The sequence below is a fragment of the Rattus norvegicus genome, chromosome 5 (genome assembly GCF_036323735.1).
Source record: "Rattus norvegicus strain BN/NHsdMcwi chromosome 5, GRCr8, whole genome shotgun sequence".
NCBI lineage: Eukaryota > Metazoa > Chordata > Mammalia > Rodentia > Muridae > Rattus > Rattus norvegicus.
In genome coordinates this window covers 145878201-145903217 of record NC_086023.1, presented here as the reverse complement: position 1 = coordinate 145903217, position 25017 = coordinate 145878201, and the positions used below count along the sequence as shown (strand labels likewise).

General features: G+C 48.8%; 2 protein-coding genes and 1 long non-coding RNA gene across 9 annotated transcripts in view; 2 read left to right on the top strand and 1 right to left on the bottom strand.

Annotated features, from left to right (window-relative positions):
• Positions 1–25017, bottom strand: part of Csmd2 (CUB and Sushi multiple domains 2) — a 569993-nt gene that overhangs the window by 293598 nt on the left and 251378 nt on the right. The gene's annotated exons all lie outside the window — the stretch shown is intronic.
• On the top strand, positions 2071–2753 carry Hmgb4 (high-mobility group box 4). Its single transcript, NM_001109463.1, has one exon. The coding sequence runs from the start codon at positions 2193–2195 to the stop codon at positions 2736–2738; it is 546 nt and encodes a 181-aa protein (NP_001102933.1). The 5' UTR covers positions 2071–2192; the 3' UTR covers positions 2739–2753.
• Positions 15855–17727, top strand: LOC134479032 (uncharacterized). Its single transcript, XR_010051984.1, has 2 exons — positions 15855–16109; positions 17185–17727. It is a non-coding gene; the product is annotated as an uncharacterized LOC134479032 (long non-coding RNA).

Genomic DNA, 25017 nt, shown 5'->3' with positions numbered 1-25017 from the left:
CCAAGCTGGGGTCCTCACGCTTGCGTGGCAAACACTTTGCCAATGGAGCTGTTGCCTCAGTTCCTTCACTGATTTTTAAAGGCGTGACTTTGAGAGCAAGACTTGACTGGAGATCACCCTCTGACAGGCAAAGGCAGCTCTGGAGCTCCCGTCTGTCTAGCCCTGGAAGCCATACTCTTCCCTCCTGCATTGTTACCAAGGAAAGCATCTCTCACACTTGCCTAGATGGAGTTCTTCATCTCAGCCAGGAGCATTAGTGAGTCTTGAGATCAGCCAGTGGGTTTTCTTCCAATCATCAAAATCAAACACAACAGAAAATATGTCACACACATAATACAGTTTAGTACTTGAAACTATGACCTCTTTCTTATAATGGCAAGGAAAACAGCAACCCCAGTGGGGTTTCATAGAGGATTATATGGATTGAATATACTCAGAAACTGAGGCTGATACACATTATATATGGTCACATATGTTAATGAACTGACACAAAATGTACTTTTTATTGTAGACTGCAATCAAGAGATCTAAACAAAAACTGAACTCATAGCCAGACTGAGAGCCAGTAGATTTAAAATGCCCAGCCTATAAACTGTTTAAATAAAGCCTTATTGGCAAAGACATTTATTTATGGATTGTCTGTGGTTACTTTTGAACCAGAAGGGCAGAGCTGAGTATTTGCAACAGGAAATCCCGCCATCCATTAAGCCTGAGGTCTTTACTGTCTGGCTACTAGACCAATGCCCCTACCTAGAGGACATCTTGTAATTCAGGACATTAGATGGAAGAAGCTGGGTCCTTACCCTTGGCAGGCACCGCTCCTGAATGTGCTTCTGGGTCTTTAGAGACTATGAGGGTCTGGATCTCTAGAATTTCAATACCCTTCTGCTTGGGGTTGATGCCTACCTATATGGTGAAAGATTACTGACACAGTACTTTGGTCCAGGTCCCAGCAGAATAATTTGAGGAGTATTTAATAGACTATTCGGCCACAGAGATGGCTCAGAGATTAAGAGCACTGACTTCTCTTCCAGAGGTCCTGAGGTCAATTCCCAGCAACCACATGGTGGCTCACAACCATCTGTAATGGTATCCGATGCCCTCTTCTGGTGCGTCTGAAGACAGTGTACTCACATGCATAATAAAATAATTTTTTTAAATAAGCAAGACTATTCACAAAGGCGAGGGTAGGGTTTCTTGCCCTATGCATGTGGCACTACTGTCCCCCACTGGATTTTCAGTAGAGCCACTTACAGACAGGTCTGTTGGGCTTCACTGCACTCTCCTCTAGTGGGGTATCAATTTTTACCCCAAAGAAGCCAATTTGCTTAACTGTTTTAGTACTTTGTAAACTAACCCTGAGAAATGAGGAACCTTTCCAGGATGGGGAGGGGCTGCCGGAAGAGCTAAGAAATCATATTTTCAATGTAATTAATAAACTCTCAGCTTCTCTTCCCTCTTTCCCCTCCAGTTTCTTCAGAGAAACGAAAGGATTCAGACTCTGAGCGGAAGCGCTTGGGTTTTAAATTAGACAACTTTGTCCTGACGGGAACCAAGTCCCAGCTGTCATAGCTGATTATTTTTAGAGTTACTACTAAACCCTTCGTGCAGCAGGTACTACCCCTGCTCAAGGCAAACAGAAAGCCTTCACATGTTATCATGACAGCTCCCGAGACATCCCCCCTCCTCGCCTTCATTATTTCCAGCCTGCGTGGAGGATGAGGAGGCGGCATCCTGACAATCACACGGAGTAAGGCAGCCCTTGTTATGACCCACCAGAAGACGGGGATATAAAGACCCCCGAGGCTGAGCAAAGCCCGCAGCCTCCAGGAAGCCAAAGGGAAAGATTCCCAGGGCCAGTAGCAGTTCTAATAAGGTTCAAATAAACCTTCATCTTTCATTAGAGGAAGAAAAAAAAAGTCCCTGGAGAAACCAACCACTAAGAGGGCCTATCTGCAAGTGGCTGAGCTTGGCTGGCATTGGTCAGCTTGGGGATGACATCACAATTTCCCTTCTTTGACCCAACAAAGTCCACCAGCATTGAAAAGGCCGGGCGCTGGCTGAGGCTCACATACAGAGAAAATCCCACCATAAGTAGGGCACCTTCTAGATTGCTCCAGGGGTTATAGAGACAGAAATCTCTGCTATCCAAATCAGCAGGATCCAGCAAAGGAAATCATGATTTTATAAACATGGGGAAAAAAGTCCAGCTAAGACCCAAGGTGAATGTCTCTTCTTACATCCATTTTATGATAAATTTCAGAAACAAATTCAAGGAGCAACAGCCAAACACCTACCTTACCTTTAACGAATTCTCTAGAAGGTGTTCAGAAAAATGGAGGTCCATCTCGAAAAATGAAAAGGCAAAGTTTGAAGCCATAGCCAAACTCGACAAAGCCCGGTACCAGGAAGAAATGATGAATTACGTGGGCAAGAGAAGAAAGAGAAGAAAGAGGGACCCATTGGCACCTCGGAAGCCTCCATCCTCCTTCCTGCTCTTCTCCCTGGACCACTTCGCCAAGCTGAAGCAAGAGAACCCCAACTGGACAGTGGTACAGGTGGCCAAGGCTGCCGGGAAGATGTGGTCCATGATTACAGATGTGGACAAAAGACCCTATGAACAGAAGGCCGCAATTATGCGAGCAAAGTACTTCCAGGAGCGGGAGGCCTACCTCAGCCAATGCCAGAACAGTAAGATCAACCTCCAGGGATCGTCCAAAAGCAGTTTGAAAGAATAAAATGTCATTCAACTGGCTCTCTGGCCCTGTCCTACGTGGTTAGAGTGCCCTTGGATGCTATGCTATGAAAGTGAGTGGTTCAATGGAGGTCCAGCCTTGGGGAGGCTGGCTTTCAGAGAGGGAACTGGCTGCAGGACCCAAACGTCCTGGGTTAACCTGGGTGCTCAAGCACATGTGCAAAGTCATTTGGGCATGGGGAGCCACACAGCTGCTTCTGTGACCAAAGTATAGTGATTGGCTCAGATGTATTCACAAAATTCCTAGCTTCTGCCATGGCTTGCCATCTCGTGGGAATGGGGCCAGACTGAGAAGGGATTGTGCTGTCTGTGCAGGCAGCCATTTTGATTTTGATTACGACTCTGGGTTTGGAATCCAGTTGTTTGGATTCCCACATGCCAGGTCTATGGGACAGGGGCCTTGGGATGTTCCTGCCTAGTGTGGGAACCCAATGACAGAGAAGGTTATGACAAAATAAAGCGACGGGAATGGTGGTGAATGAGAAGCACAGGGGGTAGGGGTGGAGGGATGAGGTCCCCCAAGAAGCTCTCATGTTGGTGAAATCCTTACTTCCCCATGGCTTACAGCTGGTACTCCAGCTTGGCTCTGCTTCCCCTTCACCCTCTCAAGAGACACCGTCATTTTCTGCTTCATTGAAAAGAGAGATCATCAGACATAAGTAGTCTCCCTCAAAAACTGCACCCCACACCCACACCCCCCCACTCCCACCTTGTGTCTCCTACGGAGCCCCAGCCGCCTCCTTGAAAGCAGGGTACAGCACCTGCATTGTGTATCATCTTAGTGACTAGACGGGGCAGCACAGTTCTGAATACTTGATAGGTGGCCTCGCTTCAAGCCAATGGTACCCTACCTCGCTAGCCAATTTGCCCTAGAAAGTTTCCTTGCAGTTGGATGAAGCAGTCCATCCAAGGATCTGGGAGAAAAATGTCTGGCAGCTGAGGGGACCTTAAGCTGACAGTGAAAAGCGGAGGCTCTGCCCTCCAAGCAGAAGGGAGGCTGTAGCAACCATACAAGTATAGTGTGCATTTCTACAGCTGAGCTATCATGTGACAATTATGGCCGAAACCTAGGTTGTGGCCTTTTGAAGGCTCAAGCAAAGGACGCAAGGCTAGAAGTGAAGATATTTCTCAGAGGCTAGCCTCGACCATAAGCTCTTCCTTCCTGCCTTTGTGTCTTCAGCAAGGTCATAACAGACGAACTTCCACAGCCAGCAGGTGGCTAAACTCTACAGAAGTATTGTGCTAAGACATGGGACAAAGAATGCCAACTGGCAAACTTCTAGAAGGTGCCATTGACAGCTTTGTTCCTCTGCCTCGATTGTTATTCTCTCCAACCCTTTGTTACTAATTCTTAAAATGTGTTTCAAACATCTCCTCTGTCCGGTGCTTAGACACAGACTTTCCTACCTCCTCATTGCTGGCTCCTGAATGGCAGCTGTCTAGTGCACGGTTGCAGGGCACATTGGACTCTGCTCTGGGACCTTGTGCTATTCCTTTCCAGTTTGCTGTGCCATGAGAATGTGGGTGGTCAAGTCAGTTTTGACAGCAGGATGCAGGACATCCTTAAAGACACAAAAGATGCTTGCAGACAATGGGAGGAGATGACTCTATTGAATTCTAGTGACCATAATGGAGGACAGTAGAGACTCACAGAAGGATGGGAAAGAAGAGGGACTTGCATCTAACATGATGGGTGGGAGAGTGGGTAATCCAACAAGATGCCCTGCCTTTGAGAGAACAGAGACAGCCTCTGGGCCCAGCACCATCTTCATTTCCAGTCTTCTCTGGTTCCTCTCTCTGTGTACTCATTAATATATCCAGTACTTTAACAGTTGTCCTGTATCATACCAGTAACTTCTGGTATTGGGGACATATCAAGGGAGAAAGCGACAGAAAAGTCAGCCAACAAACTAGAGTTAATCACTAGTGCTAGGTGAAGGGACGATGACAGGTTGGGTAGAGGGCACTCTTAAGTGGGCATGTGTGTATGTGCATTCATGCATACATGTGTGCATGTGCATGTGTGTGTGTGTGTGTGTGCGCGCATGTGTGTGTAGGTCAGAGGGCAACAGTAGGACTTGGACCTCTTCCATCCCATGGGATCCAAATACGTTGTCAGTCTCCATGGCATGTGCCTTTATCTGTAGAACCATTTAACCATCCCAGCACCTAGTTTATAGCACAGTTAAGGATACTGAGTCTTGTGGAGAATGTCCTTTGAAGCTACAGGGCTACAAGGGCTAAGGTCCTAAGGCCAGAAGAAGGCGTGACTGTATTTCAGGGACTTGGGACATGCTCAGGTACCTCATGTAAGTTGAAGTCTGGGTGCTAGGCTTGGCAAGTTCACAGGAAACATGAGTGCAGCTGGGACCCACAGAGTTCTGTCAGTGTGGTGGAAGGGAGCCATGTGCCCCCATCTATGACGTGTACTATTGATCTTTCTAGAATCTTCAGAGACTATCAAGTGCCAATCGCCCATGATAAGTTCAGGAAAAGGAGGCACAGCTCAAAAGACGCAAGGATAATCGACTCATGTTCCCCTCCAAGAGCAGAGATAATGAGGGCTTTCCACCGGGAATTGCTTAGAGTGCCCATTGCTAAAAACCCAGCGTGGCAACTCTGAGATTGTTCTCTCTCTGATTCATTCTCCCCAGAAGGGGGCTGGTAAAGATGGGCAACAGAATGTTCCAGAGGAAAGCTTTATCTGGGACCTCACATGTGCAGGGGGGGCAGGTGGTTCTGCTCCAGTCCCACTTCTGACCCTTCCCGTCCCCGCAGTGAGGTCACGTCTGCCTGTTGATCAGTTCCTCAGTAATGAAGTGGACCCTCCTCTTGCTTCCCCTTCATCTGCCAATTGATTCTGTGCTGGAGAGGGAAATAAGTATATTTCATTCATTGGGTTTCCCTCAAATCCCGACAGAGAAGTAGATCAAGGTTGCAGGACGATCGATGTGAAAATGTCATTCAACCACACTGGGATCTTTTTGTCTGGGCCATCCACTAAAACCTCTGCTGTTTAGGGGATTGAAGCTCTAGTTCTCTGGCCTATAAGATCCACAGACAGGGTAGGGTCAACAAGGTGACATCATAAAGGCTGGGGTGCTCTGTTGTCATGTGACAGATAAGATCTGACCTCCTGGTGAGCTGAGAATAAGCCAGGGCCATTGTTGTAAATGCGCTGTGGGGACAGGGTAGGGATGGGGCTTCCCTTGGTAATGGTGGGGTGTGGTGTTTGGCTTAGTCTGCAGCAGAGTAGTTTAAAGTAGGTGAAGGTACCACCTTCAGGAAACAGGTCACCCAAAGAGACCAGGGGACTCTGAGGCTGTCCTTGATCTCTGAGTTGGGGTGCACTGACCAACAGCTTTGCTGTTCCCACTCAGGTTTCCTGGTTTACTCTCTGCTATGCAGACTGGCTGGCTATGCTTGTAAGATTCTCCCCTTTAACAGTGACATGCTTGCCTGGTTGCCTGTCACCTGTGGGAGTCAGATATGACACAATCAGGTCAGAAACCAGTCTCACTGTCCCTGGGCTTGTAAGATGCTCTTAGAGGCTCCTCCTCCTGATATCTCAGTCTATGTTTCCCTCCCCATCTAGGGTGAGCTGCGTCTAGAGATTCCATTGCAATAAAGACAGTAACACAAAAGTGTTGGTCTATCATTTGTGCACGTTCATGGGTGTGGAAGTCACAAGACAATCTGTCATTCATATGTGCTTAAAACATACACAAGCATGAGCTGGCGCATGCACACACACACACACACACACACACACACACACACACACACACGCACAAGCACACATGCACACAGGTGGTCTCTTACTGGCAGGAGTTTGCCAAGTGTCTGCCTGTCTCTGGCCTGAGAACAAGAACGTGCCATCCTGCCTGACTTTTATTTGGGTTCTGGAGATAAAAGACAGACATTTGCCTAACTGCTACCTCCCTAACCATGTCATTTTGCTGTAATTCCTACGACTTTAACCTAGTTCCCCTTTGCTTCAAGCACACTGACATATGGAAAACGGCCCATGAAAGAAGATCGCAAGGCAAGGCACAAAGATGGCAGTGGTACACAACAGGAGTTGAGGTACCCAGCCTGGTCTTCAAGGAACTAAGTCCTTCCAAGAACCAAGACAGATCTAGGAACTGGACTGTCTCTAGACAAAGAACTGGGCTCTGTAGTCTTAGGGATCCCCTTTCTGGAGCTTGTGACCCAGCTAGGATGCACCCGATTCCAGACACGTAGCCTGAGAGGTGTAAGACTTGAGGTCATTTGTTACCACTTGGAATAGTCGGTGGATGCAGAGTTTGGCACCAAGCTAAGGAGAGAGTCACGACATAGACCTGTAGCATGTGGGATAGCTGTGGTGTCTGGAGCAGGGAGGGGCTGAGAGAGCATTGGAAAGATCGTTAGGACAAATCTTCAAATGTTCAAGCAGAGTGTTGAAAGCAAGACTTGGAGGGTGTTGCTTGTGAGGACAGGAGGAACGCATATTAGAAACCGAGAGGAAGAGATCCTTTGTAAGGCACAGTTTAACGATACTGTTGTCTGTGGATTCGTGGCAAAGAGGAGGTGTCCAGGGTTAAAATTTCTTGCCTTGTTCTCAGGAGGAAATCCTTGGGATAGTGAGGAACCAGGGTGCTCCTTTTGAAAGTCCTCTCTCCTGGGGGTAAATGATGTTGGGTATTAGGAAAGGGCTTTTAAGGACTGTTTGGAAATTAAGCTGGGGTGGGAGTGATGTAAATAATCCTTTGGGTAAGACTCCAGAGGCTCAAAAGGTTCCTGCAGACAGAGATCAGCAGCTTTGGCCTTAAGGGTCCTTTAGCTCAAACAAAAGACCCTGTGAGAATGGACCCATGAGAGCTGCGTCTTGGCTGTCTTAGCCAGAGGTCCGGGTAGGGAAGGCTTAGTCGCAGTGAATATGTGGCTATTGCTATGGTCAGTTTATTAAAAGTGAATCTCGTGGTCTTACAGTCCCTGTCTCCTCCAGGTGTTAATGAGCTCCAATCCTGGTGGCACGAAACATCTCAGGTTAGGTTCTGGTACATTTTAGGTAGGTCACACAAGCCATAGCATGGGTGGTCTCTGGGGCTAGAGTCCAGGTTTTTGTTTGGAGACAATCCCAGTGACCATGAGGGTGATGCCAGTGAGAATTACAGGAGACACCCCCAACTCCACAAAGGTTTTGAGAAAAGGCTGACAGCTGGGTCTGAAAGGGGCTGAGAGAGCACAGAATTTAATTTCTTAACAAACTGGCTAATCAATCAATAATTTTGTTCTTAGTCTTGTAATCTATCCCAGGCTGGCCTCAAACTCACAGTGATCCTCCTGTCTTCATCTCGCAAGTGCCGAGACAGGCACATGACACCACGCCTGGCCCAGTACAGTATTTAAAAGGGCTGTTGGATGACGAGCCAAGCCCTACCCAAACACATGCTTCGAAGGAAGGAGGGCTTAACGGGGGAGAAGCTGAGTTTAGAAGTAGGAGCCCTGAGTGGAAAGCTCTCCTAGGCTTTCAAATGGGATCAAGAAAATGTCCGCACTTTCGGACTCCTCTGTGCCTCACGTTTCCCTTCTCTCTGAGTAGGAAAATGTGATGCTGTGACTGTGATGCAGTCCCATCGTATGTTAAGACATTTGAAGAAGGGTCACTTCTCTTGTTCCATTTTGAAAACTGTCAAGTCCAAACAGACAGCTTCCTGGAGTCTCTATTTAAGAATGTATGCAGTAGCCGCATCCACACTGGACCAGACTCACATGAGGATGCTATACTGGGCTGTGACTCTGGGCACGAGTGACTGTTTTGCACATGGAAGAGACAGGAATCAGCAGGGGCCAGCAGGCAGACTGGTCCTTAGCTTCAAAAGTGACTTGGGAATGACCTCCCGGGCTCCATTCTTGCTTTGGTGCCATCCTCTTCCCCTGTGTGAGGTCTGGACCAAGAGACTCGCTTCTAATGACTTGAATACAGCAAAAGTAGTAGGATGTCACTTCTGATAGCAGGTTATATAGAAAAGACCGTGACTTCTGTCATACTCTCTTTGGCTTGCTCTGATGAGCAGAGCAGCCTGTCAGAGCTGCCCTGTGGAAGGGAACTGAGGTGGTCTTCTATCAACAGCAACGGGGAGCAGGAACCAGTAGGCAGACCGTCTTGGAAGCCATCCTTTCCTCAACGGGAGTCCTGCTGGACTGCCTGATCTGTCTTTCATGGAAATCTAAAGTTCAAGAATCCTACATAGCCACACCTAGGCAACAGGAGAGAATAAACATTATTCCAAACTGCTAGGTTTGGGGCTAATTTGCAATAGATAGGAGATAACTGATACACCCACTCTGAGGCCCTACAATGTATTTCCAACTAAAAATGTCATCCCAATCCCTCTAGTGCTCAGGACCATTGTACCTGAAACTCTAACCTTCTACATCCACCCATCCATCCATCCATCCACCCATCCATCCATCATCCATCCATCCATCCATCATCCATCCATCCATCCATCCATCCATCCATCCATCCATCATCTATCTACTTATTTAGTTCGAATGCATGCTCACACATGTACATACATAAATGTGCCACAATGCGCATGTGGAGGAGGTCAGAGGACAACTTATGGAAGTCAATTCTCTTTCCATCATGTGGGTCCTGGGGAATCCAGCTACGGTCGGCAGGCTTGAGCGACAAGTATCTTCTAATAAACCATGTCACCCACCTCAGGATCATCCTTCCCTGGAGTCCATGGAGCGTTCCCATCACCCTATGGGTCAGGTATCACTTTCCCCAGGAAGCCCCTCCATTAGACCTCTGACTCCCCCATAACATCTATAATGTCCACCAATGGCCATCTCCGTGCATAGTGGAGCTGTAGCTATTGCCGGTCTCCCCAGCTTGGAGGTAGCCTTGTCTCACTCACCCAGTGTCCTGATACAGTGTTTCCCACAGATTGAAAAGATCACAGTAACAAACTTTGATGTTTCTGCCATGCCTGCTACTGTTTGAAGCACTTTGTGGTAATGATCTTAATAAAAAGACCTAGAGGGGCTGACCATGCAGATGTAAGGCTATAATTCCAGCACGCGGGAGGCTAACACAGGAGAACAGCCAAGGCAAGTTCAAGGTCAGGCTGGTCATCTGGCCTAGGCAAGCAAGCAAGCAAGCAAGCAAGCAAGCAAGCAAGCAAGCAAGCAAGCAAGCAAGCAAGCAAGCAATAGGAAGAACCAAAGCAAATAAAAACCCGAGTCTGAATGAGGCAGGTACTTCTGTGTGCATATGTGTGTGCATGCATGTGCACATGTGAGTGTGCATGTACGTAGCAGCAAGTGTGCGTGCCATCCTCCTAATTCTATGGCTGCCAACTTCAGGAGTTCAGCAAGGCCTGCTCACGAGAGATCACCCCAGCAGGGCTTGTTGACTGTTGATCTTCCCTCAGTGAAGGAAGAGATGAGAAGATCACGGGACCTCACTCGAGTATCCAGCCATTCTTCCCGTTCGATTGTCTGCAATTCTGCCCTAGCCGCACATGGCCTTGAGATCTTCGGCAAGAGCTATATACGTAAGGGGAGGAGGCACCCTCTACACAGCCATGGGGAAGCCATCATCCCTGGTGCGTTCCAATCTTCCATGACGACTATGCTTCAGACCATGAGCTCTTAGCCACTGTGAGTTAGCCTTATGTACTCAAGGGTTCCTCACAGAGGACTCTGGTTTGTCACTGGGACCTTACAAAAAAAGGTGGGTGGATGTTGCCTGGTTACCCCCCCAACCCCTACTCCTACACAGAGTGAAAACTCTCATAACACAGGACAACACGGGGTCTCTCACTGAAGCTGGAGCTCACAGATTTAGCCTAGACTGGCTCTCCAGCAAGCTCCACGAATCTTCTTTGTCCCCCAACACTGGGAGTAGAGCACACACCAACATCATACCCAGCCTTTTGCGTGGACGCTGCAGATCTGAGCACGCAGGTCCTCATCTGTGTACAGCAAGCACTTCATAGGCTGAGCCATCTCCGTCTCCCCTGCATTATTTTGAAGGTTTTAGGAAGGAAACCCAAGGCCATCAGCCACGCCAGGCAAGAACTGTTCCGCTGACCCACATTCCCAGTTGCCAGGCACTTGAAACATCCCATTTTGCAGATGACATATGTAGACACTGGCAAATGCTCGTCTCGTGCTTTCTGGAGAATGGGTGAATAACGAGATCTTTGCAGACACCAGAGTGCAGCCATAGGTCCCCCATATATCCGGACACACATTCTAGGCTTGGCTGGTGACACCTGATCTACGCTTGGGGGCCTGTGCAAGAAGGACTTGCCTGGCATTCCCAAGCACACCCCGCCACTCTCTTTGCAGCAACATCTCTGGCTCATATCCTGTTATAAACCACCTGAACTACCTGATACCCGTGTCAGAATGAACAGACACTGTCCTGTATTTTTAATGCATTATCTGCAATTAGCCGCAGCGCTGAGCGTGAAAGACTCAGTGGTCCCCTGAGCAGCCCTTCCCTGTTGCAGCTACATTTGTGTCGAAGAATCTGGCCAGGTGCCTCTAACCCACACTGCCCCATCAAAGGGGCAGACGAATCTCCAGACACATAGCCTCTCTGTCCCCTGGCTCCTACTCCATTCCACAGTTCACCTGCTCCTTCTGCCATCTCTCTCTCTCTGCTCCCTAAACACCCTGGGCAGAATGCCCTCCAGGGGAGCCTCAAAGACAGGGTGTGCCCTGAATGCCCTGGGGAAAAGAGGCTGCTCTGCAGGGAGAGGCTGAGATCTGAGATGTGTGGTCAGCATCAAGGGGCCTCTGCAGGGGCTTCGGTTGAGAACTGTGCTGTGGGAGGGAGCGCCTGGGGTGCACAGCTTCTCTGTGGTAAACTGACCACTCTCAAGCATCACGTGGGGTGCTTGAGGTACCCTCTCTTCTAAGTGCTCTGCAGGCATTAACCCATTGCGGAGGGCCTTCAGGAATCCAGTTCCCATTGAACAAAGATGGGCTCACCTCTCATCGGCAGTGAGAGGGAGGAATTACATCACAGGAAACTGGTGTGTTTTGGGAAGAAGGTTCTGGTTGAGAAGCTGAGCTTTGCCCTGGATCCAATGTGGTTGGAAGGCAGTGTGATGATTCCGTGGATGGATGTTTCCTGAATTGAATCCAAAGGGGGGCGGGGGGGGTGAAAGACTGAAGCAAGACAAGGGCTGCAACTGGCAGAGGGCAGAGAGAGGCAGAGAGAAGCAGGCATCACCCTCCTTCAACATGATGGAGGGGCTGTTAGAACCTTGTTTGTTTCCCCTTCCTTCCTTCCTTCCTTCCTTCCTTCCTTCCTTCCTTCCTTCCTTCTTTCCTTCTTTCCTTCTTCCTTTCCTTTCTTTGTTCACTTTACATTCTGATTGTAGACCAACTTTGTACCACCCCTCCCCATTCCCCTTTCCTCCAAGAAAGAGGAGACCCCACTGATTACCAACCCGCCCTGGCACATCAAGACACTTCAGAACCAGATTCATCCTCTCCCACTGAGGTCAGACAATGTAGCCTAGTTAGGGAAACAGGATCCACGGGAGCCACAGCCAGGGACAGACCTCTCTGCCTCCACTCCAGTTGTTGGGGGAACCCCTAAGAAGATCAAGCTGCACATCTGCTACATATGTGTGGGAGTGGGGGACTAGGTTCAGACCATGTATTCTATTTGGCTGGTGGTTTGGTCTCTGGGACCCCCCCAAGGGTCCAGGTTAGTTGACTCTGTTGGTCTTTCAACAGAGTTCCTACCCCTTTGGGGCCCTCAATCGTTCCCCTAACTCTTCCACAAGCTCACAGCTAGTCTTTGGTTATGGGTCTCTGCATCTTTTTTAGTCAGCTGCTGGTTGGAGCCTCTCAGAGGACAGTTAGGCTAGGCTCCTGTCTGCAAGTATAACGGATTATCATTAGACCTTTGTTTTTATATTTTAAATTTGTGCCTGAGTTCAGAAGAGATTTAGAAAAGAGGGTTGGGGATTTAGCTCAGTGGTAGAGGGCTTGCCTAGCAAGCACAAGGCCCTGGGTTCGGTCCCCAGCTCCGGAAAAAAAACAAACAAACAAGAAAAGCTCTCAGGTTTGTCTGAGAGTGGCCTCATCTGGGGGGCACTAGGGGTTAGGGGGGACAATGGGACATTCTCCAAGACCCACTTGTAAGTCCCTGGGGCTCTAGCCTCCAAGATCTGCCAGGGCTGGGCCACTGATGACCATCAGAGTCAGCCGCTCATTCTGTGTCATGTGACAGCTTCAACAAAGACACATGGGCCTGATTGACCACCTTGTCAGGGCTGAAAGTGCTGTGGAAATTCTAGAGATGGCACTCCTTTAGTGGCACCAAGAGCTGGCCGTGGATTGGTGAGGTTGGGCTCATTACGAAAGGCAGAGTTGGCCAGGAAGGGAGGTAGTCAATGGGAGGTGAGGAAGAATGTGGGCTCTTGGGCCAGTCTCTCCATCGCAGGAACTGTTCCCGACACTAACCAACGATGTGGCCCTGAGCAATTTACTGAGTGTGATAGATTCGGTTTTCTCTCCTGATTAATGGGATCCCAAACTCTGCTTCTGGGTTGTGTCTTGAGATAAGAATGAGGTGTGGGATAAGGTATGTGTACAGTTACTGGGGAACAGACCCCATTTTGAGCACCTACTGTATGCCAGATATGGTTCTAGTTACCTCATAAACACCGACACACGTAACTCATGAGGCAGAGGCTGTGAAGATGGCCACCACATCACTTGCCTGAGGTCACACAGCTAGCGAGTGGAAGAACTCAGGTGTTTTGAGTCTGCCACCTTCTCTCCACAGCCTCTTGTGGTAGCTATGAGACTCTCCCTCCCGCTGGAGCACCAAACCAAAAGCTTGCAGACTCAAGGCCAAGTTTTGATGGTGATTTAATGCCCCAGAAGTCCCCAGACCCCAGACTTTCACTGGTAGCTAAGCCTAAGCTGCTTGCTGGACTCTGGCTCAGAAAGCATTTGTTTCCTTGTAGAAGGTCAAAGCATTCTTGGTGTGACAGATGATACAGATTTAGGTCAGTACAGTCAACGGATCAAATAAAACAGTATTGCCCTGTTGGGATAGCCACACCTTTCATGAGTATGAAAGTCAGAGAAAGCACTGGAAGGGGAGTAAAGGCTAATGTGGGAGGGGCTGGCCAAATGCTTTGGCCTTTGACTGGCAAGCGTGCTGTGTGGGCAGAAGGCCAATGGCCACTGGAAGGAAATGGTCAGACTGGCAGATTTCCTTCAGTCCTTTCACAGCACAGAGCTGTCCAGAGTGCTGGAGCTCACAGCCCAAGGTTGACTCAGCATTCCCAACTCCTTGGGCTGGGTTCAAGTGTCTCAAGTGCTAGGTGGATTGAAGGTGAAGGACTTGTGGGCCCAGCGACTCCAGGAACTGAGGTCTCCTCTCACGGACTCCTCCAGCCCTCTGCACAGCCACATGGGGGAGATGGGGACCCGATGCTCACACCACAGCTCCCTCCGCCAGACTCATCACCATCAACCTCTTTTAGGCTCATCTTCTCTTAATTATAACTCTAAATCGCAGGGCATTACCATTCTGAGAACTGAGGGGGACTTAGGTACTTAGAGGATTCAGAATAGTCACAAGGGTTCTCTTCTGCAGACCTTCAAAGCCACACAGACAACACGAGTCGATACAAGGGCACCGGGAGATGGCTCTCAAGCTCTCTTCACAGAGCACGAGGTTGTTATTCTGCATTATTTTGTTTAGTTCAAGGAGGCAAAGAGCAGTTTTCTCCATCACCTCCCGAGGGAGCCCAAAGGGAAAACAGACTTTAAGCTGATGGGGAAGCTCTGTTCAAGGTTGCTGGCCTGGTCCGAGCCTTCCTGGGGACTTTTCTTCTCCCCAACAAGCTGAGATAGATTCCTACAGTTCTGCTCGCACCCGCTGAGTATGCCTCTCCCTATTGTGAGCTGATAGGACGAGGCATGGACATCATCTGAGGAGGAGAGCTGCTCAGACTCTCTCTCTCTCTCTCTCTCTCTCTCTCTCTCTCTCTCTCTCTCTCGGTGATTTGAATAAGAGATTCAGATGTGATATCAGTTAACTCGTGGTCCCCAGAGCTAGAAAGTCAGGCCCTCCCAGGGGCTGAAGTGACCGTTTTGGATGTATGAGGAGTAGGTGGGGGAGGGGCACACCTGGGTAGCACTTTCCGTCCTGCATAATTGTTCAACCTCTCCCCACCCCTCTAAAGCCAGAGGGTCATCCTGTCCCGTGAGGTCAGTGCCACATGAAGGTGAGCACTGGTGTACAGAGGAGTCCTGAGGCGTCTGAGATAAACAGAATTCCTGCTTTATTTTCTCAGACACATCGGGACTTCTCCCACGCTTTATCAGACTGGGGGCTGCACGCCCTGGGTGCTTCTACCTGAGACAGAGGCAACTCTGCTTTCTATCCAATGAGGAGAGATGGCTGAGCGTGAGGTGGGAAACCAGCACGTGGTGGGGGAAGGGGGGCCCTTCCTGAGACCTCCCCACTCCTGCCTCCTGCTGACTTGAATCAGATGCCAACATGGGCCTCCCCAGAGCCTCCAGCCTGCTGGGCTAGGTTGTCTGTGACCTCCTCAGCTTGACAGAAAGACAGACCAAAGGCCCTGCAGAGAAGCCATTGTTAGGACACAGCACAGCCACCTGCTCCCCCATTGATTCAACAGCAAGGCCTGAAAGCAGCAGACAGAGGCCTGGGGAGCAGTGCTATTAGATGTTCTGTCCTCATTGACCTGCCTACCTGCTGTCCAGACGGTGTGGGAAAGACTCGGGAAGGTCATAGCTGTGAAGGTACCTGAGGGGAACCCTGGGACAGCACAGAATCATCACACGTGGGACAAACCAGCCCAGACAAACACTATTGAGCTGAGACCTTTCCAACCTCAATCAAGAGCCTCCCAATGGCTCTATTGTTTAGGGGACAGCCTTGAAGAGAAAAGGAGGCTGGTGATTTGAATCCTGGAAATTAACATAGAAAGGAAAGCAGGGAATATGCACAGGCGTGAGACTCTGTAGGACTACACCATATGCTCTTGGAATAAAGCAAAAGCACTCCTTCTTATCCCCAGAGTAGCAATGGGTTCTCACTACTTGAGGACCTCTCTCTTCCCTGCTCTGAGAGACCCAGTACAGTGCAATCACAGATGCTGTTCAGCTAGAGACTGCAGCTATTGGATACTGGTCTTTGTCCACCCTTACTTTGCAATTTCAGGGTAATTCACTCTGTCCCAGTGCTATGAACCTCAGGAGACAATTCAGAGGGAGAGCCTTCCTCTCTGATCCAGTGGCATCAGTCGCCTGTTGCCCCATCTATGATGGCTCCTGCCCTTGGGAGGTAAGCCACCCCACCTGGTTGTGGCCCAAGTGGTCTAGCTGGTCTGCATCAATCTCTCTGATCTCTTAAAGTCCCTGGTCCCCATTCTCGCCAACCCCAGGGCTTAGGAGCCTACTGAAATTCACTCTGGGTAGCTGGCATTTAGGCTCATCTCCCCGAGGGCTGGGGCCTTTCCTCTCTGTTTTTATCAACTCACCTCTATCCCCATAAGAACCTGAGTTCTGTGCCTACTTGGTTCCTACAGCTTTGCCTTCTCAGACACTTGCCTCATCTCCTTGGATGGTTGCCTTGGAGAACCAGTCTATCCCCAAAGTCCATTGTAGTAAGCTCCACTTTGAACCTAGGCACTAGCTTTAGAGAAAGAAAGAACTGCTTGTAATTCTGTACGTACCACCGCCTGACCCCATCCTTCTAGAAAGGGGCTGTTAAGGATGCTCAACATGACTAAGATTAAGTAATTGAGAACAGATCATATGAAGGCCACGAAGAGATCAGCACGGTGCTTCCCTCCTAACACTAATGGGCGAACATTCACCCAGGGCTTGCACGACGTTCAGAGTGCTCTGCAAGAGTCGTGGTGTTTCATCTGCGCCACAATCCTGTGGGATCCCGTTATCCCACAGTTTTAAATGAGAATTCTGAGGCTCCAAAGTCAGGTAAATTGCTCAGGGTCAACGGCTGGTCAGTGGTTGTTGAGCAAGCACTGACTGTGACTTCATGGAAACCATGGTTTATCATTTATTTAGTTCAGTGTCATAGCATAACACCTATTGAATAGGAGGACCTTGAAGCTGGGTGTTGAGTGGCTACACGGCCCTCCAGTCAAGGGTCCTTCTGCATAACTGGGTCAGAGGGCGAGCTCTCCCCACTTAATCGTATCTCCAGTCTTACTCCTGGGGGCAGCTACACTGTAATTCTTTCTTTGCTAGAATTGTGTTCTTTCCCCTTATTAGGCTGTAAATGGCTCTTTTAAAATATTTATTTATTTATTTAATAGGGGTGCTTATGCAAGTCATGGGATACATGTAGAGACAGAGGACAACTTTTGGGAACTGGTTCTTTCCTTCTCTTTTAGGCAAGGTCCTTCTTGTTCCTGTCACTGTGCTGAGTACACCAGGCTGCTGGGCCATCACATGGCCATTTCTCCTGTCTCCATCACGTCCCTTGGGATAGGAGTTCCGGGGTTACAGACGCATGCCACCCACCTGGCTTTTTACATAGGTTCCAGTGATCAGATTGAGTCGTCAAGTTTGAAGTAACAGTGTTTTCATCTGCAGGGCCACCTCCCTGGAGCTGACACATACTGCTAGATCTGTTAATGCATCCAAACTGTGGGTCTCAATTAATACATCTCCCTACCAGCTACTCTTTAATCAGAGACTAGGTAATAGCAGTTTACAGATTCAGCACCTTGGACAGAGCTAGTTCGTGCGTGCGTGCCTATGTGGGTATGGGTGTGTGTGCTCCCGGGAGTGCCCACGTTAGCACCTGCTAATGTAATCCGCATTCTAAAACTACTATTTGCATCAAATGTGTGACCCATATGAGAAAATACTGCACTCCCCACTTGTCGCTCAGTGGTTCTGGCGAGATTGCCATAAAGATTTTACAAGTCCAAGAGAAACATTGCTCAAACAGTATTTATTTCAAAGGCATCATTCTGGAACAGTGGCGTGCTGCTTAAAGGGGAAGCAGAGCTCGAGCGAGTGGGATTCTCACAGTGAGGCAAAGTTCAAATGTTGCACAATAGCCTCGCACTGTCTACCAGGTAAATAGCATCTTTAATTTGATTCAAGCCAACAGACTGTGTGTTAAGAACTGTCAGCATACTCAAGGGCCATTTTGAAACCAGTCAGAGGCACCAGCACGGTCCTTTCCCATGTGTAAAACCCAGGGGTAGAGTAATCACTGGATTGAAGCTTTAAGACCTTTGCACCTTGGGAGAAGAATGAGCTGATGGAGCCCTGGCTGAATGCTGAAAAGCACACAGGCAACTTCCTGTCTATGGAGCCCTTCCTGGCTGCGGGGAAAGACCCGGATCCACCTGTAGCAGACTCTCCAGCAGGATGATGGCTGGGAGAGAAAGAGAGATGAGATTGTGTCAGCTGGGTTCATTGCAGAGGTGTGTGGGTATTTGGTCTAGCCGAAAAACTCCTACACACCCTCCAAGAATCTTTTCTGAATTCTCCAAGACAGAGTTAGTCTTTCCTCCCCGGGCTTCCCACAGACTCTTAGACAAAGGCAAGGGGGAGTGACAGGCATGAGATAAGCACTTCAGTGGACGCAGAGTGTTCTCCAGGAAAAAAAAAATCAAGAAGGGAGAGGGGAAGGCTGGAGCTGGATCCTGAGACAGGTTGGGAAGTACGCACAGACATAGCTGCAGGAATAGCTGTAATGCACCTACAGAATAGCTAGGACTGCTGAGCCATAGTGCATGGAATGGTGTGCGTGTGTGTGAGTGTGTATGTGTGCATGTACATATGTGTGTGTGCATGTGTGAGAGTGTGTTTGCATGTATGTGTGAATATGTGTGAGTGTGTGTGTACATGTACATGTGTGTGTATGAAAGTGTGTATGTGTGTGTGACAGTGTGTTTGTATGTGTGTGTATGTGTGAGTGTGTGTATGTGTACATGTGTGTGTATGAAAGTGTGTGTTTGTGTGTGTGTGTGTGTGAGAGTGTGTGCTTATGTGTGAGAGTGTGTGTGGGTGTGTATGTGTGCATGTACATGTGTGTGTATGAAAGTGTGTGTTTGCGTGTGTGTATGAGAGTGTGTGTTTTTGTGTATGAGTGTGTGTGAGAGTGTGTGTGAGTGTATGTATATGTGTGCATGTACATGTGTGTGTGTATGAAAGTATGTGTCTGCATGTGTGTGTGAGAGTGTGTGAGTGTGTGTATGTATGAGAGTATGTGTTTGCGCGTGTGTGTGTGTGCGAGTGTATGAGAGTATGTGTTTGCTTGTGTGTGTGTGTATGAGAGTGTGTGTTTGTGTGAGTGTGTGTGTATGTATGTGTGTGCATGTACATGTGTGTGTATGAAAATGTGTATTTGCGTGTGTGTGAGTGTGAGAGAGTGTGTGAGTGGGTGTGTGTTTGCGTGTGTGAGTGTGGGAGAGTGTGTGTTTGCGTGTGTGAGTGTGAGTGTGTGTGAGAGTGTGTGAGTGGGTGTGAGTGTGTGTGCCCATATGAGAGAGAGAGAGTGTGTGTGTGTGTGTGTGTTGTGAGAATGGGAGAAGACAGCAGAAGCTGCAGGCACTGGGTCAGGGTGAGATGACAGACTGGGACTTCTCTTGGGGAGTTTTCCAAATGTGTTTCAAGTTCAAAAGGACAGTGCTTTCTTTCTTTAGCATTCGAAAGGCCCAGGCTCTGTCCACAGTGCTACAAAATAAATACATTTGGTTCTGATTCTTCGCTATAGCCAAAAAGTAAAATAATATAAAGTCGTTGTAAAACTTCTAGTTCATACAAATGAATGTACAGGGGAAAAAAAGTCCATTAATACCCCCGTTTGGAACTAAGGATGCTAATATTTTTATTGGCTTTTTTTCTTATTTTATAACCATTATATGTGAATACATGCAACACTTTTAGTTTGAGCCATATATTCAGCGTTGCGTGCCCATTTTTCATGTTATATGTGCTAAGCGTTTTCCACTTTCTCAGAATATTAGTTGAAATTATCACTTTAATTGCCGCATGCTTTATCCTCCACGTGTTTCTCGAACCGTTAATGTGGGACACAGACAGTTTCCTCTTCCCCTTCATAATAAATAACACTGTGGTGAACAGCTTTTACCTTTCGCTTCCCAGTAACCTCTTCCCAGTTCCTAGCTACAAACGCCTAACAGTGTTACGCACATTATACATTTTAATCACGGCTGTGAAATTACCTCCCGAAAAGGTTGTGCCAATTTATAACCCACCGACGGGGCATGAGGCTCAAATAGGTTAAATGACTCGTCTAAGATTAAAGACGTGTGAGTGGAAGGCCTGTGGTCTAACTTGGGCCCCATCTCTGGGGGGCAAAGGTAGGTTGTTTTTTTTTTTTGAGCTGGGAATGTGTGGCCTGCGGTAATTGAGTGTGGATGGTGGCAGTTGACTCAGGAAGACGGATGGTCTAATGAGGCAGCGTTAAAGAATGGGCTATGGGTGGATCACACCCGAGATTCCATCCTCCCTTTTAAAGCTTCTGTCTTCAATGAAGAGCATTCAGACCAAAGAGATGTGTCACACGCTCACTTCCCTCCTGACAGGGATTCCTCTCGGGCATTGGGCTGGCATCCGTGGAAGGGACCCAGGTAAGACTCACCCACTTTCTCCACACTGCCCTGGGCTTGTTGGAGAGGTTCCCAGTGGACATGAGCCTCAAGCAATAAGGAACTGGAGGTGCCACCTATTCCTTTGACTCAATGAAGGAAAAAGGCCCAGAACCCACTGTGCCTTCTTGAGGACTACAGCTTAAATCACAATGACAAAACAATCACATGGGTCAAAGGTCAGCATGGGACCAGATTCAGGGAGCCCAAACTACAGCAAGTTCTTATCTTAAATGTCACAGGGTTGGAAGAGACACGTACCTTCTAAGACTGGTTATCTCTGCTTTGCGAGTGTCCACGGGTGTGTGCGTGCGTGCATATGTATACAGGTATTTATGTACATATGCATGTGGAAGGCTAAGGATACCCTGTAGTGCTGTCATTTGTCAGCCCCTCCCTCACCTTTGAGACAGGTCTCTCACTGGCCTGGGGCTCACCGGGTAAGCTAGGATGGCTGTCCGGGGAATGCCAGGAATCTGCCTGTCTGTTTCCCAGCACCGTGACTGCATCCCCACCCCTTGCTGTTTCTCAAAGGGCTCTAGCGATTAAATTCAGATCTGCACACTTGCATCACGATTACTCTACCACCTGAGCTGTCTCCCGAGCCCCCGGCTCCTTTTCCTTACCCAGAAACCTGTTTGAGTCCTGAGAAAGGGTCTTCTCGCTGAGTCAGGGATGGGTTCCTGCAACTCAGCATTGGTTCAGTTACTCAACTAAATCTCACCTCCCACACCCTGGGGGAGCCCACATGCATCGACGGCTCAGTGTGCCCAGCCCCCTCAACCCCCACCCCGCCATTCTGCCCACCAGGCACTCAAGCCAAAAGCCAGCAGTTTTGATTTCTTCCCCTCCTTCATCCCTCTGGCTTGCTGGATGCCAGTTAACAATGGTTCTCTCTTGCTGTGTTCTGAGCACCTCTGCATCCCACCTCCCAATCTCTACCTATACTACCTTGATCTAGACCCCACTTAGTCTCACCCAAGCTCTGGAAACAACAGGGGTGGCTCTGGCCATCTGTGTCATTCTCTTTCCCGCACCCCTCGTTGTCCCCCCACCCTGTTCTCTCAAAGCAGCAAGGGTGATCTTTCAAAGGTGCAAAGCTGATCAGGCCACTCCCCCATGAGAAAACCTTTGTTGACTACCTATTGCTCTCTGAATAAAACACTACTCCTCTGGTCTCTACTTCTCTAACTCATCCCCCGCCCCTCAGGTTTCTACATCCTTCTGGTATTTCCCAAGGCATAGAGCCTGGGAACTCCACCTTCCTCCACAGTCCTCATCAGCCTCCGAGAAGAACATGATTTCAGACTTCTGCCTCTGCCTGGACGTGCCTGGAAAGTCTCCCATCTACTTGCCTGCCACTTGATATGAGAGGGAGAGAGGGAAAGGATGATTAGAACTTCTGTCCAAACTTGTGCATTCTGACTATTCACAGTGCACAGTGAGAGCATTATATTCAATTCCTCAGTTTTTTAATTACCACGATATCCCCACAGGACCCAGAGCAATGAGAAACCAAAAGCCTGGGAAAGGTTAAGTAATTAGAGCAAGCCACACAACAATGAAAGGCATTCAGATGTTTGACCTCCCAGACCTATCAGCAAACGCCATCAGAGAACTCATCTCTTTCCTGTGGTCTATGCAGGGGAATGCTACTGAGCCTGAACAGAGAGCCGTCTAAATCAGGAGTGCCTGGCCTGGCTTACGGGGAAGGCAGCGTTATCTACTGCAAGGTTATTAGGACAACAATGGACTTAAGGCCCAGCCAGTGCTCAAAAACGCCTGCCTCTCAATTCAATTTAGTCGAATGTGGTCTCATTTAATTCAGCGAAGCTACTGAGTGCTCACCGCAGACCTTGTACGGGCTCTCAGAGGCCGCAGAGCAAGGCAAAGCCCTTCTTGGGGAAGGACCCGATGCTCAGAGCCAGGCTGCAGGACAGGAATTCTGAGGACAGCTCTGGAGCTCTTGGGAGCATTTCCCCGCTCCTTTGCTAGTCCTTGGTCAGTGATTAGCTAAGGAGAGCTGTGAAGGTGGTTTGTTTTTGCTCAGATTTCTTACAAGATACATGCACAAATACTATCTATTACAGTATCTGGGGTGAATTCCTAAGGTTCAAGTGTTGAATCTCCAGTTGTTGGCGCTATTGACGGGTGGGGGAAAGTTCACTAGGAGGAAGTATGTCATAGGATAGGTTCTTGAAGAAGCTTTTGGATCTCCCTCTCTTCCTCCCTTCCTCTCCCTCTCTCTCCCTCTTTTCCTCTTTCCCTCTCTCCCTCTCTCTCCTGCCTCTTTCTCCCTTCCTTTCTCACCTCCCTCCCTCTCCTTCCCTCCCTCTCCTTCTCTCCCTCTCCTTCTCCTCCTCCCTCCCCCCCTCTTTCCCCCTTGTTCTCTCTCCTTCCCTCTCTCTCCCTCTCTTTCCCTCCCCTTCTCCTTCCCCTCCCTCTTTCCCTCTTTCCCTCCCTCCCTCCCTTCCTCTTTCCCTCTCCTTCTCTCCCTCCTTCCCTCTCCCCTTCCCTCTCCCTCCCTCTCTCTCTCCCTCCCTCCATCACTCCTCCTCTGTTTCCTGACTGCTGTGCTGTAAGCACTTTAATCCCCACACATTCTTCACCATAATGTCTTCCCTGCTTCAGCATAGAATGGTGTCACCAAGCAACCCTAGACCAGATCTCTGAAACCGTGAGCCCAAGTAAAAGTCCTTTCAGTTTTCTTCCACAGCCGTGGAAAGCTAATGTGTCACAATCAAATTTTAATAGTTATCTTCGGACAGGATACACGTAAAAGAAATTGGGACTGATGGGGACACTGGTGGCAAAGGAGGAGGTTCTACAGAGAGATGAAGCACTTCCAGCAAGCCGTGTTCACTTCCTGAGGTTCAGTTTCCCCCAGAAAGAGGACTGGCAATGACATCTGCCTCATAGGAGCCAGGTAAAGGCAGAGAACGGGGTGTGTCAGTGCAGTCTCAAGAGTGAGGAAAGTATATACATAGCTACTATGTTTTGTTCTGGATTGGTTAGCTCGAAACACTTTAGAGTTGGAACTTCAAGACCTTGCCTGGCCACTGATCTGTATAGAATGCCCCTGGAATAAATGGATGCATGAATGGTTTGGATGATTTCGCATTGGTAACCACTGGGGGGTGGGGGGCTCAGGAGACAAGCTGAGGCCTTGGACTCTACCCTAGGGATGGCAAGAACCACCGAGGAGTTTTCAGCTTGTACGGGGTCCTGATCAGCTGTGGGCATTTGGCAGGCTCACATTGGGTCACAATAGAGGAAGGACGAGAGAGCCATTCTGCAGACCAGTAGGGGACAACTTCAAGGTGTAGTGTATCCTCACAAGGTCATGGTCAGGGATGCAGAGAAAGAGAAGCATAGCCAAGATGCTAATGCATTAGACCTGGCAGGAAGCAAACAGGAGCTGGGCAGGTGACAAACACCCCACTCAGTCGTCAGAGGACGCTAGGGATGGCTGCTGCTTCTATGAACTCAGGCCCAGAACAGAGACCTGGCCTAGGCTCTGGGTGGTCTTTCCATAGACAATCAGCGTGGGCAGACACAGCATTCTTCCACAGAGCAGGGTTCCAAACTTATCGAGGAGCGAGCAGTCAGCCGCAGGAAAGGGCTTCCCCTTGGCAGATAGGTCTGGTCTGAGGACGGAAGTCGCTCCGAACTGCAGCCCGCTTTCCAGGGGAAGGCTCCAAATCTACTTAGAAAACAAGAAGCTCTGGAAACAGTCCACATAGAGGGGCTGTATTTCTCATCTGTCCTGGCTGCTCCTTGCCAAGCATCATCGCTGGCTCTCAGTCGGTCTTTAGCGCGGCCCGCAGAACGAGCTCGCCCCATTTTTTACAAGTAGGCAAACAGAGGCTCAAGAGCTTCTTAGGGAAATGTGATCCAGGGTCTGAGGAAATAGCTCGGTCACTAAAGCATTTGCCTTGTGAACATGAAGACCTACGTCAAACACCAGAACTCACGTCAATAGAAACAGGTGTAGCGTAGTGTGTACTTGAAATCCCAGCAGATGGGAGGTAGAGACAGGAGGATCTCTGAGGTTTGAGGGCTGCCCACCCTAGCCTACTTGATGAATTCCAGGCTGGTGAGACCCTTGTCTCATAAAAGAAGTGTGGCTCCTGAGGAATAACAGCTATGGTGGAGCTCTGACCTGCAGTTACGTGCACACATGTAAGCATGTAGGCACACGCCAGTGTTTCATGGGAGGAACCAGAATTTGAACCCAGCACCCTGACTCCAAAGCCCACTCTGTTCCCTTGAGGTATAAGTCATCTTTCAGCTTAAAGGTCTCGTTCCCATAGTGCTGAAGTGCAGTAAAATGATTGAATGCTTGTAGGAAGTTATTTGGCGATAAGAATCGAGCCTTAAAAAATATGCATTCTGGGAATCGTTCCTAAAGAAATGATCATAAATTCAAAGGGGTGGGGGAAAGGCTTTCTACACACACACTCACACACACGCACAAAATTTCTCCATAGACATTACTTATAACATGAATTATGAGAAACAGTCTGAATGCCCATGGAAAGAGGAAATGGTTAAGTAAACTGTGATACAACCACAAATATAAGAGGATGCTGC

Excerpts from the sequence above, each read along its gene's own strand:
- Hmgb4 (NM_001109463.1), top strand. The coding sequence starts at position 2,193 with ATGGGGAAAAAAGTCCAGCTAAGACCCAAGGTGAATGTCTCTTCTTAC.